At 48.5% G+C, this 20,479-nt stretch overlaps 1 protein-coding gene across 1 annotated transcript in view; it reads left to right on the top strand.

Moving 5' to 3' along the window:
• Positions 1-1,891: 1,891 nt before the first annotated feature.
• ank2b (ankyrin 2b, neuronal) overlaps positions 1,892-20,479 on the top strand; it is a 74,971-nt gene continuing 56,383 nt past the window's right edge. Inside the window, exons 1-2 of the mRNA XM_047048822.1 lie at positions 1,892-2,100; positions 19,895-19,996. Of these exons, the coding sequence (XP_046904778.1) occupies positions 1,972-2,100; positions 19,895-19,996 (231 nt within the window). The 5' untranslated portion in view covers positions 1,892-1,971. The remainder of the gene's footprint in view (positions 2,101-19,894; positions 19,997-20,479) is intronic.

Raw genomic sequence — 20,479 nt, 5'->3', positions numbered from 1 at the left:
ACTGTACGAGACGGTGTTTGGAGACTGACAGCGTTCAGGAATGCTAAATGTTGTGGAACGTTCAGCCAAAACATGAACAAGTCAGTGGAGTGGCGTCTGTTGAAGAGATTCGTCAGCTCTTCACAAGGCATTTCAGCCTTTATAGCTACAAAGGTTTCAACCCAAAACTGTGTAGATCAGCTTCATAAGGAATGACATACGTACAATATACTAGGTTCTTCTGAGGCATGGACTGGATGATACTGGAGGGAATTTGACCAGCCCCTCTTTTTGTGCTCTGTGTTCTGAGCCTGCACCATCATTAAAAAAAAAATATATATATAATGACGTTTCAGCACCATGGACAGAGCTAGGCATTCTAACGCTTACTGCATTGAACTGCACTGTTCAATTGAAGGTGCCTAGCATGGGTCGGAATACATATCGCTGTCCATGGTGCTGAATTTGCGCGGTTACATGAGAAGGGTTTCTAAGTGTCTCCCGTCTGCCCCCCCCATCTCTCTCTCTCTCTCTCTCTCTCTCTCTCTCTCTCTCTCTCTCTCTCTCTCTCTCTCTCTCTCTCTCTCAGTCTCTGTCTCTCTCTCTCTCTCTCTCTCTCTCTCTCTCTCTCTCAGTCTCTGTCTCTGTCTCTCTCTCTGTCTCTCTCTCAGTAGGTCAGAGTGTGCGAGGTGAGCATCAGATCTGAAGCCCAGGGTGAGGTGTGGCCAGCTGGGGCACCCTGGCAGACCCACACACATAGCATCACAAAGAAACCGACTCCCACTCCCTCTCTCTCCACCGCACACACACACACAAGTTCTGCACTGATGCTCCCCCACTGTCAACACACAGAGACACACACACATGTTGTTGTGGTGGCACATGAATAGAATGGCACAGCGTCTTGATATTCAACGTGCAATACAAATACACACATCTATTCAGCAAATACTGCATGACATTAACCACTATCATCCAGCACCAGGCTAAATACTGGTTTTATGTTTGATTATGGAGGGAGCCACTTCTCAGTCCTTTTCATTCCATGCTCTAAATTGGTGCTTCCTTTTATCTTTGTATTAGCCCCAAGCCACAGAAATGTGTGTGTGTTGATATGACAGTGGGAGAAGACTGTGCTTTACGACCTGCGTGTGTGCCCAAGCTGTGAATTCTGCAGCTCGTAGTCGCCGAGGCAGTGGACTGAACCATTTTCGGGGGAGCACAGGGGAGCACAAAAGGAAACAATACTGTTGATACATGAAGGACCCCCCCGCAGTTCAGCATGGTTTCTCCCTTTTTCCACCCAAAGGACAGGAGTGACTGTTGTCGGAGCCCCCTCCCTCATCCTGTTCTCTCCCTCTCCTCCATAGCGTGTTGAGTGGGGAAGCCTTGCATGTGAGATGACTGACAGGCACATCCCAAATCCAAAGCTTTCCCCTGCACTGCACAGCTACGGAGGAAGGGGGCGGAGTTTCTCTGGCGCTCTCTCCCTCTCTCTAATGCTCTCTCAGCTTACCTCTGGTGGCGTGCATCAGACCCGCCCCCCTTGTCTCCCTCTCTCTCTCTAACCCCCCCCCCCTCTCTCTCTCTCTCTCTCTGTCTCTCTCTCTCTCTCTCTCTCTCTCTCTCTCTCTCTCTCTCTCTCTGTCACTCCCGCTGCCCCCACATACACACACGCTCACACACAGACTCAGCTGCAGTCTTCCAGGGAGCTACGGCTGAAGCAGATCCTCTTTCGGTGGAGGTGGTGGTAGAGGAATACGTCTCTCTCTCTCTCTCTCTCTGTATCTATCGCCAGCGTCTAGTCTGCCCTTGGCGGAAAAGTCACCCCGCAGAGGAGGGACATCTAGCCCCACGGTAAACCCTTTCGCCGGGCTTTGCCGTTTTCCCGGAGAGGGGGTTGCCGGGTAGAGGACGCAGGGGGGTTTGCGCGGGGGGAGGGCGCTAGGTCTTCTGGGAAGGTGAGGAGGGACAGGACGAGCCGGGGCAGCCATGGCGCACGCCGCCTCGCACATCAAGAAGGCCCGCTTGGAGATGGAGCCGGCGCCCGACCTGAAGGCGCTGGAGAAAGCCCGGGAGAGGAGGCGGCGCTCTCGGGAACGGGCCGAGCGCAAACGCAAGGTAACCCTCCTCCCCCTCCCCCGGGGGAGAGGACCAGCGCGCTAGACATCCTCATCATCATCGTCGTCGGCGACGGCGTCATCACCACCACCAGCATCAGCACCGGCATGACATTTCACTCCCCAAACATCCATGTCACCGAGCCCTCGTGGCCCCGTCGACGTCTTCCCCCCGTGGAGGCGAGGACGTGGCGGGTACACGCTCTCATCGGCCTTCCCGGGGCATCTACAGCATGCCGGGCTACCTGTGCCCGCTTTACCAACTGTTTCTTACCACGCGGTCGCAGCCCACAGTGGGAAGAACCCCATACTCTCACCCTTCCATCCACTCTTCACCCCCCCCCCCCCCACGCTGACCACCCATCATAACCTCCACTTGGGTCGGGGTCTAGGTATGGGTGTAGAGTCACTCTACTCCATTCAAGGTTCTGAGACGGCTGTAATTAGAGTCCACCACGCTGTCGGTCATCACTCTTCAATCATCTTGTTCCCTGTCATCCATCACTTCCCAGTCACCGTGACCTGGCCTGGTATCTCACCCCAGGCATGCTACCCACCTTGTATCCATGCCCATAACGGATGCCCAAGAGCCCTGGCTCCCCTTCATCTCCCCTGGTGCAGTGCCCGGCTATGCAGTCTCTTCTCAGGCTGGACCATGGCAGGAATGCGCCGTGTGAATTCTGTGACGGTGTCGTGGGTTGCTACCCGCGTTCCTGTGTTCACAGTCCTGCGTGCAGTGTTGGGTTGTACATAGGAGGGTTCTGTATCTGTGTCTGAGAGCTATGCTCATAAAGACATGGTCCTCTGCATGATCTGACGCCCAGAATCAGAATCAGTCAACTATACATGACATTTTATTATCATAGATTGTATATTAAGTGCTGTATGTGACCTTTCAATGTTTCACTGTATGTGATCATTCAAGTGATAGGTTGCACATAGGTAGAGCATAGGTAAATGAACGTCAAATGTGTTATGTTTACAATATATGAATAGGAATCACATATTGACTTGAGCATACCACCCTAGTCCTTTTTAGTGAAGACATATCTGTAATGTGTAACGATTCCTATGAGGTATCGTGTCTGGCACTGTCATGTACAGTACATAATGAGATGAACAGACTGAACCTTTACATTGTCTTGTGTGGGAAGGTTTTCCGTCTATGCTTTTTACCGAGAGAATAACAGTAACATGTATAGAATACATTTAAAGACTGGCATATTTTCACGAGTGTATCTGTTTTTGAATGTGAATTGTTTTGTAACGAGAGGCTGCAACCATCGATGTTTTGAGATGTTTACATGTTTTGCAACTGGAGGATGGGGGGGGGGGCAAATACCAAATCTAGTGCTGTCAGTTTAACGCGTTATTAACGGCGTTAACGCAAACCCAAATTAACGGCGTCAATTTTTTTATCGCGCGATTAGCGCTCTTTTTGGCCTAGCAAACTTTGTAGTTTTTTTCACATGCTGTTGCAACAATTACCGACGTTAGAAAGACTACAACACCACACCGGATCTAGCTAGACCGGAAATAAAACAACAGGCACGCCACACACACACTTGTTTGGCTTGCGAGCCGGCTAAAGAGTAGTAGCAGAGCCCGTTTACGGATATTAGACATTCTCTGGTAGTAGGCTAACGTTACGTTTTGAGTGGATGGCGAGCGCGAGACGCCGAAATGGATGCCAATAAGATTCTGAATGGAAAGTTTACTTTTAGAAAGTTGCCAAATGGTTCCATTGACAAGACCAAAGTGATCTGTGTGTTTTGTCGTTGTAAACTGAGTTATCATCGCAGCACGTCCAGTCTGAAATACCACTTGATGGCCAAGCACACAGCTGATGCGATTCATGCGAATTCTCCGCCCCCTCGTCAAAGCCAGGCGATTGCAATGTTGTTTTCAATAAAAAAAAATATTTGCACGAAGCAATCCGAACCACTTTTCCATGTTGATAAGAGCTTTAAAATGGAAAAAAGAATGGGACAAAAAGAAATCAAGGGACATTTAGAATAGATAAAAATGTGCGATTAATTGATTAATCGCGAGTTAACTATGACATTAATGCGATTAATCGTGATTAAATATTTTAATCGTTTGACAGCACTAACCAAATCTCATTCCAAGGTTTTTGCAAAAGTTGGCAACCCTGAAACCAGGGGCGTGTCAAGACATTTTTGATAGGGGTGGCACCAGGGGTGGCCCGCCTCTGACTGGGCATATAGCCAATCATATATTGGGGTGGCCAATCAGATTTCAGGGGTGGCCCGTGCCACCCTAGGCCACTTCCTGAACACGCCCCTCCCTGAAACCACGACAAAAAGCAAACAATTAGCTTCATTAACTTAGCCAGTATATGTGCATATTATGTGGAAGTATGGGCCAATATGGAAGTGTGGAAGTAAGTTGATTTCGGAGCACAGCTCATCCCTGTACGATCTAATCTTCTGAGATTAGATCGTACCTCCTTTTTTCGCTGACCTGTTGTGTAATAAAGTAGAACCGATTCCGTTTTAATAGCTGTATTAGCGGTGTTTAGGGTACATACAGTAAACAGCAGAGACGTTCACTACCGCCAAGATACAGTGAGCTTCCCGCAGTCCAGACCTCTCCCACCGCCTGGACACTCCTTTTTTCAGAACGCATTTTAGGTGTTTCATTTCCTGTTCTTTGGTTGCATTTAAATTGAGCGGATAGCTGCTGCAAAGCGATTGCGTTCTATTTCGGCTCAGAGCATCTAAATAAAGGGCAATAACGAGATGTAGTCCTTCCACCGCACTTGTCGGCTAAGACCCCAATCACTAGAGTTGATGGAATTATGTTTGCTACATCACTGTCAATATGTATCAATCACATTGTGTCATGTTGCCCCCAAGAGACATCTGAGTTGATGGTGTACCATGTTGCTCTGTACCTCAGTGTCAAGTGTAGGCAAAATAAACCAAAAAGTGTCTTCTCTCAATAACAAAAGCAAATTATCTCTCTTTCTCTTTCTGTCTTTCTCTCTCACACATACCTTTCTCACTCCTTCTCTCCTCTCTCTTTCTCTCACTGTCCATTGTACAAACCGGCCTCTACCCATAGACAAATGTTTGGTAGGAAGGGCTGATGTGACATGCATCAGCAGTCTCCAGGCAAACGGGTCCTTCCTCCAGGATGATAATGGGGCCTCCCAGTCCAGTGTTCAGGGGTGCAGACTGGACTGATCATGTCCATGTGTGGGTGACATCACAGCGGGTCAGAAATACTTGGTCTGTCCCTCCATTACCAAAACCTGACTCACCAGGGATTATATATGCATACATCTCAGGGGCTTTGACCTGTGTGTGTGCGTGTGTTTGTGTGTGGACGAGGGCTGTTGCGTGCGTGCGTGTTTCAGCTGTGCTAAGTCGGGTGCCACCGTCAGTGACCCGTGTCCCCCCGGTCACCTCTTTGTCCCTTACTGATGACCTCACAGTGACAGGGTGACGGCTCTAGTGCACTGCCATGTCGACTGCATCAACACCACGAACACAGGGCGTGGCACCATCGAAAGCCGGCCCCTGTCATGCCAACAGAGAAGAGAGGGGTTGACCCAGTGGAGGAAAACATCCTGCGGACCATCTGTGTGTTTTGGCCCCAGAGGCAATGGATTCAGTCCTATGGCTACCGCCCGCTACGGTGTGATGTGAGCGAGGAAGAGCAGACCTTCACCGCTGTTTATGCATGAAGCCACGAGCAGACGATCTTCCTGTGCTGGCGTGGCTGATCTGTCTGATCATTTTTTCTCTGATATTTGATAGGCTGCTCAACGGTTTTTGCTGTCTCGTATGAGTTCAAATGGATGGTCTCCCAGTTAGGTTGTGTGTGTATAACGCAGTGTGTGTCTCTTTGTGCCAGACTCTCTCGCTTCAACATCCTTCTCTATGTGTCGCCTCTCTGTTTTTGGACTATTACATGTTATGTGGTGGACTAAATGGAAGAGATTTAGGGATTTCAGTGTGTCATTCATTGTGTTACTCCTGCGGACATGAGCTTGCAGAAACAGTTCTGGATACTCAGTATTTAATTAGTCCAGTACCGGTTACTCAGTATTTCATGTGTTCAGTCCTCATTACTGAGTGCTGCACCGCAGACTTTGACGCAGGCAGACTCAGGTGTATCAGTAATACACAGGAAACGTCACCACCATTCGCTCTGTCTCCTTACTGTCTCTCTCTAGCTGTCCATATTTCTTGAATCTTTATCTATCTCTCTCCGTACCCCTCTGACACCTCCCCCCTCTGCATCTGCAGTACAGGACGCCAGCCAAGCGTGAAATGTGAGAGCGCACCATATCCTGTTCCCTGTGTCTCTCTCCTCTTTGGCCCGTCCTCAACGCCCTGTTGCGTTCTCCTGTGGGACAGGAGTCCGTGTAGCTGAGACTGGTGGAGCTGAGGTGCAGGGTGGTGGACCCAGGAGGAACAGGCACCCTACGGGTGACTTGTTTCCCAGGGTCATGGTCGTGTCCTGGAACAGACAGACTGTTGCCCGGTTGTGGAGAGTGGGAGATGTCCTTGGTGAATGCTCGGTGGATGAATAATTGATCGTTTCTTCTTCTCTCTTGTGTGTGTGTGTGTGTCTGTGTGTGTGTGTGTGTAGCTGCAGAACATAGATGTTTTCCCAAGGACACGTATATACTGACCTCTCGTATGCACGCACATATACACACACGTTTGCTGTACCCCTTTAACTGAATCATGTTTACGCACTAGACGGTTACCTTGACTACAATGAGACTTCACTGTTTGAAAGTTGACATCAGTCTGGACCCAGTTAGTTGTCTGTTTATTAGAAGACTTTAGATACCACTAAGAACCAGAAGGGATATGAAGGTACAAAGAGTCACTGAGTACAGTCAATGACATCATTAGTAATGGTTCCCAATTAAAGTTTAGCCAAATGCCCTTCAGTACCCACGCGATCAGCCGGTTTGTGTGTGTGTTTGGGTGTGGGTCTCTGTAACCGGGTGTGTGTCTTTGTATCCTTGTGTGTGTGTGTGTCTTTGTAGCCATGTATGTGTGTGTGTGTGTGTTTGTATGCTTGTGTCTGTAGGCGTGTTCAGATGCTCACAGTAATATATTTAGGGGTGAGGGTGAAATCTTCTATGCTTTATGTTGTATGTCAATGGGTAGAAAGCCCAGCTTTTATACTGCGTCTCCATAATGTGAAATAACAACCTGTAGCAGGACTGTGTGTGTAGGTGTGTTGGATGCTGGAGGTTAGGGACAGTAGAGGCGTGGGTCATACGAGACATACCGTCCACCTGTTTGAAACTGCAGCAACTCGTCAACTTTCTACTGAATCCTCGGCCCTCTCTGGTCTCTGAAGACGCAGGAAGCAGGAATGCATTCAACGTGTACAAAACACAAACACACACATGAACACAAAAACACACAAAACCACACACAGACCCCCTAGACACTGCAGTGTGTTGTCGTTTGACAGAAGTATGAAATAGCTTACCCTCTTTCCATTTTGGTTGAGTTACTCCAACATGTACATCTGCCGTCTCTGTGGCATTACATTATTTAACTGATCTTTTGCCCCCCCCCCCCCCCCCACACACACACACACACACACACACACACACACATGCTCCTATCTATTTTCATATTTAATCTGGAACTGCAGCTGGGCGCTTGTCTAACGTAATTTGTGTTGAACTGTTTATGTAAGGGAATGGGAAAAAGCATTGCTCATTCTGCTCTTTGTCTATTCTCTGTCAGGACCCTCCGGATTAGTCACCAGTTTGTTATTATTGTAAATGTATAATGTCCCTGCTTTCATTTGAAAGTATTATTCAGTATTAAAAGGACAAACATCTGCTTTGTATATACTGCGCTGGACCTGAAATACACCAGATATAGCTTGGCTTAAATGAAAAATGTTTACATCCTAAACCTGTTACTTTTGGAGAAATATGTTGATCTTTTTGACTCATTGGAAATCTCCACAACTCGGAATGTTCTTCAGGATTACATAATCCCAGAGGAGGGCAGACATGCTGAGGTTATGCCCCTGTATGTAGAAGTGGAGTAGAGGTAATCTGACGGTCTCCCCTCAGCAGATCTGAGGGAGGTATTAACAGAGTGCAGAACTCTGCTTTTTCCAGAATGTTCTACCCTATCCCCTGTTTGGACCGCTAAACTGGGATTGGAAAAATCCAGGATTACAGCTCTAATCTCGTCGCTATGGCACTATGGGAGACTGCAGCTCAAAACCAGACCAGTTCAAATCAAATTGCCATGGTTACCCCAGTGGAGTAGCTTAGAATATGTAACAGACCACAATTTTGCCTTTTACTGTATGGCATCTAGTAGGATACAGATCTACGATTAGAAACTGTGTTTGTCTATGTCTCTGTGTGTGTAAAGTACCGCTATTAATTATGCATCGTTACACATGATGCAGCTCAATTATTAAGTGTGAAGACGTCCTGAAGACTCCTCTTTTTTTGTTACAATCGTTTTCGCAGTTTCAATAAACTCAACACAATAAATGCACCTTTACATAAAAGATGCTTATAATCTTAATATATGTTGGACATGTGCATGGGCAACATCATCTAAACAGCCTATATCTTAGGTTAAGCAAGTCTATCTTCAAATATGGTTACCAGGCTAAATTATGTCTATCTTTCTTCCTTCAAAGCAGTTTATTTTTCATGTTGGTTGTTGAGTGACACAGAGAAAGAGAGGGAGAGAGAGCGTGCGTATAGAGAATACTGTGCACCAAGAGAAGTGAGGGAGAGAAATGACGATGGTGAGAGGTCCTAGTAGGATTCATGAGTGGGGCGTTAATTTGGTATCTGTCTGAGGGCTGGGGTAACAAGCCAGAACCCTGGGTAGAGGGAACACGCTCACAGAATGTGTGATATTACTGCTACAACCGGCTACCAACGGATGTTGTGCTGTGTGTGTGTGTGTCATGAGTCTATATTTTCTCATTTAAGTACTTCATTCAGGGAGCAGTGAGGACTTACAGTATTGACATATCTAGAATTGCACATGCAAGCTATTGACCGGTTCTTTGAGAAAAACAAGATTCTGGATGCTTCCCCACATTCATGTCGGTGTTTGGCCATCTGTTTCAAACAGGTTCATTACATCTTCATGTCCCTCTCTACTCCTCTTCATTCCTCTTCAATCCTCTCCTTTGGTAAGATACGGATAGACGTGAGGTATAGATGACAGTCTGCTAGCAGTGAAAAGATTATAGTCACACCAATTAAATGGATCCAGAGAAGCCTGTTATATTTAATTTAGCCCTCTGGGTCTGGGCCAGGGCCACTGGGTCTACCTTCAGATGTGACTGGTGTGGATCTTGCAAGGAGTTGCGTTCGTTCCGAATTCAGAGTTCAAACCAGGAAGTTGTTCATGTTTAATGTTACACAATGTCAGTCCAACAGGCTGACGAGGTAAGACCATGGCTACGTTTGACGTTTATGACAAGACATGAGCTACCCCTCACACTCTCTGTCTCTCTTTCTGTCTTTTTCATTCTATTTCTTCATCGTACTCTTCCTGGGCGAGGAGACAGGCGTTGTAGACCAGATTATAACTAGACAGCTGTCTGTGTGTGTTTGGCTATGTGTGCCATTTTTAGATGTCAGCGCCAACTAAAAGCAAAATGGCTAAACAGGCCGTATCCCAGCACCAATCTCCATAATCTGCAGGGATCAGTGAGAACACATAGATAGTGTTGTTTAAGGACGTTTTATGGGATGTAAGCGGTATGGCAATGCAAGATCTGCTTGCAACATTAGCATCACAGTCTGCCCTGGCCCATTGTTGTGACCATGGTCCAACATCTGGTGGTGTGTGATCAGGATGGCATGCATCCCAGAGGGTTTGCGTCTGACGGCGGTCTGGTGAATGGCGTGAGGTGGTGGTGGTGGTGGTGGGGGGGGGGGGGGGGGGGTTAGGGGTCACTCAACCAAATTGACACTAAATCCTCAACATCTGGCCCCCAGGGCGAGTCCTCCAACCCAGGCGAACTGAAACAGCAATATGGCTGCCGTGGTAACAGCGGGGACGTTCAGCCCCTTGATGGTCTTCTAACGAGAAGGTCAAGATGAGTCGTGTGCGGTGGTAATCCCTGTAGCGCTCCTTCAGCTGTTGTGATTGGACCAACCAAACGGGCGTGCGTTGTGCCCCCATTTATTTCGAACCTGACGAATCATCACGGGGATCCGCCCCACGCCACGACCCGACGACCCCGTCGGCCGTGTTGTCACGGCAACTTCCGACTTCTATTATTCATTCGATTTTCATGGCCTTCGCGATGCCGTCCGACGGAGCTCTTACAGAGGGTGGTATGTGAGTGTCTGAGAGATGCCATGTGGAAATAACAAACACACACACGTTAAATAATCCATCACAACTCTGCCGGCTCTACCCTGCTGTTGGTCATCCGGTTCACGTGTTCATCTGCTTTGAAATCCTCAGAGGTCACATGCGTCCATTAAGGACTCTAATTAGGTTTATACTCCCCCCACCCCACCACCACACCCCTGCCAGAAGGTAAGAGGCTTCCGGGAGCTCTGTTTGGGACAGTCCCACCTCAAGTCACCCAACCCCTCGCTGTTCAAACTCTGCTAAAACAGATGTAATTTGCAGATAGCCTTTGGGAGTCAATACATTACCTGCACCCTTCACATAGTCGACATGTGAAGACTGAAAATTGAGAAAAGTCTAGAACAAACAATCTGGTCATTACACCATGTAGAAAAGCCCAAACATAATGGTCCCCCACAGAATAGGAACCCAGACCCAGAAATACGCTCCGCAGCAGACCTCTGTGTAAGTGCCATCTACCACCCCCTGCATCCACACCATATGGCTCCCCACAGACCCCTCCCCCAGGATTATGGAGGGCTAGTGAGAGGGGGGATACTTAGCAACTGGGTCAGGGAGAAGGAGGTGGTTGTGCTTGGGGGGGATTGTTTCCTGTTTGTGTGTCGGGATGGGCTTAGGGAGGGAGTCCACTCCCACCCCACCTCCTCTCCCCTCTTCTAACCCCCCCCACACATCCCAGCCTTTCCTTATCAACAGGTTAGGTTAACATGGGCTCCCATTTGACGTCCTGATTGGATGTGATGTCCTGACTGGGCTGGCAGGCGAGGCAGACACGGGGAACTCTGATCGGAGTGTCTTGATTGGAGGAGACGTGTGATTGGAGGAGACGTGTGATTGGAGGAGACGGGAGTGAGTGACGAGAGTGAATTACCTGTTGGAGAAGGTTAACCAGCGGGCTGTCGTTCGATGACTTGCCATATCCAATGGCAGATCTGCCAGTGTCTGTCCTAACAGCAGCTAGTGCAGCTACCGTGTGTGTGCGCGTGGTTGTGTGTGCGCGCGAATGAGTGTGCAAGAAAATGTCCAATGTATGTGTGTGAAAGTTGTGTTTTAGTCTGTGTGCGTGTTTGTTTAATGGGGCTCTTAATAGGGTCTAATCCCCCCAACATGTATTTGTTTAGTAGATCCTGAAGGTAGGGCCACTTCCTCTTTCACCAGCAGTACACGGCAACGTCCTCTACAACTGTGTCTGACAGTACCATCAAATGAACACTTATACCACACACTTGTTTCTGTCACTCTCACCACTCCATGAACTGCATGAGTCTGAAAGTGTGTCAGTCTAGCTGAACTTGGGTGTAGCCTAAAGCCAAAGGAGGCTTAAGCAGAAAGTTGGGTTTGACCAACAGAGCCGGGTGGTGCTAGAGTGGATATAGAGGACAGTTGTTTTGTTATGATATTTTATTGTCCACACATGTCCCTCCAGACAGTCGTTTTACTTCCATAGTAGCTTTGTTCACTCCTCACACTAGCTTGCACATTCATTTACATTTCGTCTTTTTTTTTTTTTACATTCAAGAGAATATTCTAGAGATGTTTAGTAGATGGGGAGTATCTGGGACAGAGGAGGCATTGTTGTGGTACAGGCTTTCACCATGACTGGTTAATGTCCAGTTTTCTAAATGGCCACACAGAGAAGGGGGACATTTACCTCAGTTGTGAAATAAAGAGATTACTAATACACATCCACACACACACACACACACACACACACACACACACACACACACACCCACACACTCACTCACAGAATTAATTCATCTCATTTTCCGGACATAAGCATTAAGCATGTGACACACACCCATGCCTTCATACAGATGTCTTTGTTCTTCTGTCAGAAAGGGGGGTGGGGGGTGGGGGGGATGGGGGGGGGGCGGGTTACTGATGGAATTGCATATCATTAACCCTGAGACTAGAAATCAATCCATTAAAAAAAAGGTTGGCCTGGTTTTTATCTGCTGCCCTGGTGCAGCGGATCAATACTGAGGACTGCAGGCTAGGCTTGGACTCAGTGAAGACCACAGTGGAGCTCACAATGCAGCCGTTTCATCCATCACCCGATGCCATCAGGTCTAATAATAGCCTTTTCTTATTTATTTTCAATAATGTGTCCTATTTGGGAAATCTAGCACTCCAAAAACGTATTTATGCTACTCTGTTACACTAGAAAACACATGCTTGTACATGTTTATGGTCAACTGCTACATATTAGCATTGTTTGGGCTGCGTTGTGGCTTAGCTAACTCGCTAACGGAAGAAGGAGGGAGTTGTTCTATTAACGGTATTCTGTTCATTTACGTGTAATCTAGCCTTGACATCTAGTCTTCCTTTTGCTACATTATTCTGAAGCTAGTTCAAATGAATGAAACTAGCCATGTCGCACTCCAAGCGGAAGAGTTGTCAAGGGTTAACCTGATGTAACCCCTCCATAGACTCCACCCATCCAGCTGAACCAGGAGCCTATAACAAGTGACCCTCAGGCCCTTCAGTCAGGGGCCCTGAAGACTCATGATGCCCTCAAGTGGCCAGGGGTAACCCAGCCTCTCTGATAGCACATTCCAGAGTACACACACTGACATACTCCTCTGTTTGGGCATGCCACCCTCCCTCCATACAGACCACACCCCCCCTCCCCCCCCACACACACACACCCCCGGCTCCCATGCATAGCTGGGCTAGTGGGTGTAAAAATAGCAGGGGGGATACTGGAGCTTGAATTAGCAATGAGAGTTAGCAGTTAGCAGCGGTGGCTAGTGGATGCTCCAGCCCCTGGTGCTTCTGTGCAGTAGAAGGGGAGGAAGGCTGACTGGCGAGGCTGACAGACAGAGAGGGTTTGCTGGACCGGCGGTTGGCATTTCAGCCCCCACCCTTGCATGGCTACCACCAGTTGCGGAGGTGTTGAATGAGAAAGCGGAAGGGGGGGGGAGCGGTTCGGACCAGTTTGGAATCTAAGACCTCGGGACTCAAAGTATCTGTCCGCTCACATTTGATGACACCGCGGCCAGTGGATTCGCAAGCGGGCTGTCGCCATGGGCAACACGGCGATGTGTAAAGTGTGCGGCTCGGAGAAGGGGTTGACAGCTAGCGGGAGCCAGTGGAACCTGGAGAAGGCTCCCGCTGACTACTACTGCCAGCAGCACCTTCCTGAGCGCCCCGCGGCCGACAGACCCCCGACTCCTCCGGTAAGAGCCGGAACACATCGCTCAGAGGTCCGCCTGGACACCCAAGGCTTTCCTGAGCACCGATAGAGCTTCCCTAGGGCCCGGAAGGGTCCAGAACAGGCAGGACTTAGACCAGGGAACTGTCAGAGTCTCAAGTTTGTCTTCTGTGTTGAGAGATCTGACTGAAGAGACGTTCTTGAAGCTGTTTGTTTGTTACATCTCGGCACTCACTCGGAGGACCGATTTCCTTCCATGCAGGTGAAAGTCATGACTGTGCTTTTGTAAGCTAGGAATATCTTCTCTTGTCGTTCGTGTGCAATCGAGACGACTGACGTTCTCGACGGCGTGAGCGCTTCCCCCGAGGTGACGCGTCCTCTGTAGAACACGGGCTGACGTTTTCGTTCCCGAACGCCTCGCGCCACGGCCGACTGACCCGACGAGGTTCATTTCAAATGTGGCGTGATGTCGTTAGCTGGGCGGCTGCTCTCCGCACTTCCCTTTCAAGAGACGTCAGCGGCTTGAGTGCACAGCGTTTATGACACAACAGGACATGTCATGGTGCGCATCACTGGGAAGGTCAGCCATGATAGCGCTATCATCTGCTTTCATCCCGGATCATTTCTTCAAGATGGGCCGGTGTGACAGCTGTATCCAAACAGCCAGTACCTCACTGAGTGAAATTGGCGGCTTTGTTTATTCAGCTAGATTGTGTTAGAAATACATAAGGAAGCGTGTAAGCTATTGTAAATGGTAATGGGAGACACAAGCTGAAACTGCCTTGGAGCAAAAGGAAATGGTGGTTCCCAAAACTGTCCGCCCCCTGGTGTAAAGTCGCCCAACTTTTGATGAGCTCAAAGGCTTCCGAACATCAAAGAAGTTTTCCGGCTACAGTGAAGCGAGGGGACGGAGGGCGATGCCATCTGAGTTCAGACAGCTGTTTTATGCCTCTCGGGTCTCGAGGGATGGAGAAGAGGGAGGGCGGTCGGGAGGGAGGGAGGGAGGGGGGGAGGGCACAGGTGTGACTCGAGAGGAGGCCTGTAATTGGAAAGGCAGACTGTGAGGACTGAGGTGACTCAGGTGACCCTAGCAACCCACCCTAGCGACCCTTCAGCCAAGTCCCTCCCCAGCCGGGGATCATTAACTGGGCGACAGCTAAGAGGTGGGAGAGAGGGAGAGACAGAAGAAAGGGAGCGAGGGACGGGGGGAGAGAGGGAGAGACAGAAGAAAGGGAGCGAGGGACGGGGGGAGAGAGGGAGAGGTGACAGAGGGAGGTGAGAGAGAGGGAGGTGAGAGAAAGTTGAGTATGATGGAATGAAGCTGTGAGTGTGAGAGAGAGAGAGAGAGAGAGAGAGAGAGAGAGAGAGAGAGAGAGAGAGAGAGAGAAAGAGAGAGAGAGAGAGTCACAGAGAGAGAGAGAGAGAGAGAGAGAGAGAGAGAGAGAGAGAGAGAGAGAGAGAGAGACAGAGAGAGAGAGAGAGAGAGAGAGAGAGAGAAAGAGTGAGAGAGACACAGAGAGAGAGAAAGAGAGAGAGAGACAGAGAGAGAGACATAGGAGATATGGGAGAGGGGATATCGACCACCTCTGAAATGCTTCCTGACTCTGCACTATTTCTTCTGAGCTATTATATTGCGGGACAGACATGTGAAAGGATGATACATACATTCTAGCTGAGGGAGAGAGGCACCATTGTGGCCGTTGTAGAATGAATGATTAAGGGGAAAGCATTGGGATAGAGAGAGAGCAAAAGAAAATCAAAACCTCAACATCAGAGCAATCAAATTTGCAATCAAGAGTCTATTACCCAGCACACTGTGCTCTCGCACGTAAATCCAATCACCGTCTTGAGTTATTGTCAGCACTGAACAACATTCATCGACTACGATTGAATCTCCCATTGATTTATAGCTCGCAGCAATGTCCCTCCTGTGCACAGAGTCACTGCAGTGTGCCAGCAGGCTGCCCTTGCGTGGTTCTCAGGCCTGTACCCTATCATGCACGAGTGTCTGCGTAAACAACCTGTCTGTCTGTTCCTGTCACTTCACCCTTCTCATTCTGTTTTGGCTGCCCTCCGCATGCAAGCGAGAGGAACTGGAGTGGTTGAGAGGTGTGAATGTGAGTGTGTGTGAAAGAGGGAGGACGTGTGTGTAGGCGGGGGGGTGGGGTCGGTACGCAAGTGAAGGTGCAGCACCACAGCAAGTGTGTATCGTGGCAGTCGTACCTGTGTGTGTGTGTGTGTGTGCACCACACACAGGACGGAGCGTGTTTAGTCTAAACGCTCCCATGATAGCCAGCCTTTCCAACAGCTGATGATCCCTGTCTGGATGACCCCCACCCCAGCGCTGCTGTTTTTAGATGTGGACCAACTCCACAGTTTGACCCCTGACCTCCCCCCTTCCAACGCACACACTCACTTCTCACTTCAGCTAAGTGGAGAGAGCAATCTCTTGTAGAGACTGCGATGTGCCAGCGCAAACTGTTCTCTTATTTCTCTCTCTCTGCGGCTTAGCTAGCTAGAGTCTGCAGAGAACATACAGATCATGGCTGACGTTCTGAGGGCCGTGTCTCAGTATACAGAGGTTGTCTGACATGCCTTCCTTTCCGTCGTAAGTCTGCAATGGATATGGCACCCATGGTCAGTAAATCGAACCTTGCCTCAATCTCTTCAGCCTTCGTTCCTAAGAACCACCAACCTGGCCCCCTCTCCGTTTATGGATTTAGAGCTGGTTCTAAATTTAGCATCGGTGGTGGACCTGGGCCTCTGGCTGGCCAAGGGTATGGTAATTGGTCCACAGGGAGAGCTGTGATTGGCCAGGAGGTCTGTTTCCTGGGTTCTCATTGGCTCCGGTCCATATATGTCTGCCGGAAGAGGAAGACCGTGACGTAGATGAGAAGGATGGAAGGGGACTCCCCTGGATGCAGAAATAATGAATTACAGAGAGGAGAACCTACTGAATATATAATGAGGAAATCGCTCCGGTTATGTCACCTCAAGCTTCAAGTATTTTAAACCATTAGCATCACAATGATTCATCGAGTGCTATCGTTTACTTGGTGTGTATGTACGTCCTGGTTTATTGGGGTTATCGCATGTCAAGCGGACCTCAGTGCGTTGACCGGCCTTGAAAAACAGGAAAAAAGACCTCCGCACATGTCTTAACGTGTGACATCGACGGATGATTTTCTGCACGGCAATTAATGCTGGACCGAAGGCTCTGTGCGTTGCTAACGAGAAGCGGTTGCATCGATTCCAGATGGGGCTGGAGTAATCATCACAGTGGATTTGTGCCTCCCTATTCAGTGGCAATGCATACCAGTCTAGCCTCTAGGGAGATCTCAATGTCGAACATGCATCCCCGACAAACACACACACCCCGCACACACACGGCTGGCGCCAGCGGAGGAAATGTTAAGGTTGACTGTGTCCTCAGAGGAGGGCCTGCCACGGGACGGTTGCTGGGTACCGCAGGCTACCTTGTAAACACTGCTGATATGACAGGCTTTGCTGGCCAGGGCCTAAGAATAGAACGTGTTGTTCCGTGTGAGTAGGACAGCAAATCTGTGTAGAAGGGCACAGTTGCCTTCCTCGTATAGGTGTCAGATGGTGTGTTTGTGTGTGTGTATCTGTGTGTGTGTGTGTGTGTGTGTTGAGGTGTCTGGTCTTTAGGAGCCTCGGAGCGTGTGATAAGTGGTTGGAAGACTCTCCAGGGGCATGTGACATCTGTGTTTTTCGAGGGCGTTGTCTCCATCAGGCTGGTCGTGGTGGCTCCTGGAACACTTAGGGTGCAGTGAGACACATGCACACACAAGCACATGCTCAGGTGCAACCGGATGACGTCATCGTTGACCTTGTTCTCAGCCCACAGCTATAGTTAATGCTTGTTTGTACGGCAACACACACTATGCAGCAATGCTATTGGCTCATCTCCAGTTCTTCTCCATTATTGTTGAGTGAGTTTAGCTTCCAGTCGTTTATTAAACAATATATATCTATATTAAGATCAATTACAGAGAGAGAGTTCAGCATAAGGATGTTTCTGTTGATTGAGTTCTGTTGCCAAATGGATTGACTGGCAGACCCTGTTGTCATGACTACCCAGAGAGGTAGGTCAGCGTGTCTCCGTGGCAACTGGGAGGGGCGTGGATATTTCCATCATTGCCATTGGTGGGCAGTGATGGGTTAGTTTACATTATTGATGAACATTCCCTCGTACACACTACACCCCTGAAGTGAGAGAATCGCTCTGAATATGAATGTTGCATGTCATCTTTGGTCTGGAGCAGAAATTCTGTTGGCAGGTTAGCTTGCAGTGATAAACACGTCTAGACTGTAGATCAAAGGTTGGACCAAGGCACTGCACAGCGTGGTTGGTTACTTGTAGTTAGTTACGGCTTGATGTCATTAGCAAAAAAAAATCTTGTTCCCCCACCTACCTGACGAGAGAAAGGTGCAGTTCATTTAGTGTGCCGAGTCGTGATTATTGTGGTGTCCCGATTATGCTGATGAATGAGCGTGGTAAAGGAAATAATACCGATTTCTTTGGGATTGTTCACCCCTGCTTTCACCTCAATCTTACCACATATCCAGCTCAGCTCAACTCCTCACAGCTGTGAGTAGGAGTGAGCTCAGTCAATGTTCTAAAAAAGACTTCTTCCTCCTAACCTTTTCTCCTGAAGAACCACACCGTGTAAACACCTCCACATTGATAAAACAAGAAAAACAAACCACCATTTCAGTGCTTATGAAACTATTTCTGTAGGAAGTTTCAAGAACAATCTGCCATTTTCTATTCGCCTGAATGTAAAATGCTTTGAGTTAAAAGCCTTGCTTGTTTGAGGCCTATTGGCCTAAGTATCACTATGGCAACCCACAGACTGCAGAATGATTTAAGAAGGTCTTGCATAATGATACTGGGCGGCTGTTAGAGGAATCCGGCAGTTTTGATCGGACTTTCTCTTATAATGATTCTATTGTGTGCTGTGGCTAGCTGTGTACAATGCTAAGTATGTGGGCTAGCACTGTCATCCATTCTATGCACACGTGCAGTATGACCTCACCCCCAACAACCACAACCACACAGTCCCAGATGTCTCGACGCAGGCATTACTCAGCGAAAAAGGCAGTAAGATTTAGGAAAACATAAAAGCTAGCAGCATATTGTTAACCACCAGTAATGTGTGCACATTTACTTGGAGATACGCGTATAAACCGATGTGACGTGACAGTGTCTGACAGTGACGTCATTTGGGTTGTGTGAGGTTACTGGACGTTGGATGGTGCTGCAGATGGATGTCCCTGGTCTGAATGATGCAGCGCAATGCTCTGCAGTGTCCACCCAGAGCACATTCCAAACCAAAAAACACCAGCCAATCAGACCACTTTCTGTTCATTTAACATACGAGTTGAATAAGACACGTTGTCATTATTTCTTGACAGGCTTTAGTTAAAAAAGAGAATACCACATACATATAAATCATGCAATTCTCCATGACAGACAGTTTCCATCGACGCATTCCCTTCATCAGTATTCATAGCAAGGCAGCATACCTTGCGTTGTCCCAATGCAGTATACGGTAGCCTGACCAGAGACATCATTCTGAAGTAGAAGGAACTGCTCGATTCTATCCACAGCCTACTCTGACGGCTGCCACTAACGCAGCTAGGAAGCTGCAGTCGACTCCATTGGCTGGGAGCTAGCAAGCAAAGATGCTAATTCAATCTATCAAAAGTACTGCATTCTTCTGGCAGGTAGCGCTAGCAAGGGGGGGAAGAGGTAGAGGAGAGAGGGTGGAGTAGCTGACTCATTCCACCTCCCTACTGCCTTGGTGTACTTCCAGTTCTGACTGTCCCTGCATCCGCACGAAGAGGACATGACCTACGCTGCATTCTCCTAGCTAGGATAATGCTCTGCGCTGAAAAACTCATAAGATGGTTCGCTTGATGACTGAGGCACACAAGGTGGAATTATCTACCTTGCTCGCACCTAGGCTCTCTAAGGAACCATAACAAGCTTGTTTGCCTTCTTTGCGTTTTTAAAGGGTGTTGGTGATGCAGGCTGGATGTTAGCTGGCCAGGTGTTGTGCCAGCTGAGATAACGTTGTTAGCTGTGTAATTACCACAGCTATTTTTATGCCTCTGAAAAGTCACGGAAAGTGACTCAACATACATCCAAAACACTTTTTAATAATCTGCTGGCATAAAATCGATTCGGAGTCTTCCATCTAATGTATTTCTTCTTCTCTGTTTTCTTATAGTCGGACAGCAACACCAGCTTCCTGCGGGCAGCCAGGGCAGGGAACATCGACAAGGTTCTGGAATATCTGAAAGGAGGAGTTGACATCAGCACCTGCAATCAGGTAAGAAACACAAACGCATATTTATTCGGTCTGTTCAAAGGGACATCACTCATCAGTGCCTGGAATTTTTTACTTTGTGTTGGCTCTCTGTGGCTTTCATTGGATTCTCCATGCTCCAGGCTACAAACTCAAGGTCGCTATCCCTCCACCCACGCAACCTGCCAGGTCTTTTGTACCCCCTCACTTTCCTCATTTAGCTCCTGGGAACCCTTTGTTGGTCCTCAGTCCAGATGTCAGTCCGTCAAAGTGACAAGGTGACCTTCAGCCTTCAGCTTCCGGCCCCATCCATTAATTCAACCTGCTTTCACCAAAGTGACATGTTTGGGACATACGTATGTAGGTGAAGCCACCTGTGGTTGGGGTTCCAAACTCGATTTTTACCGACATATTACAGTATCCGTCAGTCCTCTCTACAACAAAACCTCCAAACATTTTGAGAAAGATTGAGGTAGTCTCCTCTAGTTGCCTTCCTCTTTCCTCCTA

Source organism: Hypomesus transpacificus, chromosome 25 (genome assembly GCF_021917145.1).
Source record: "Hypomesus transpacificus isolate Combined female chromosome 25, fHypTra1, whole genome shotgun sequence".
NCBI classification, from domain to species: Eukaryota; Metazoa; Chordata; class Actinopteri; order Osmeriformes; family Osmeridae; genus Hypomesus; species Hypomesus transpacificus.
Note: the sequence above shows the minus strand (reverse complement) of the source record. Positions and strands in the feature narration are given on the sequence as shown.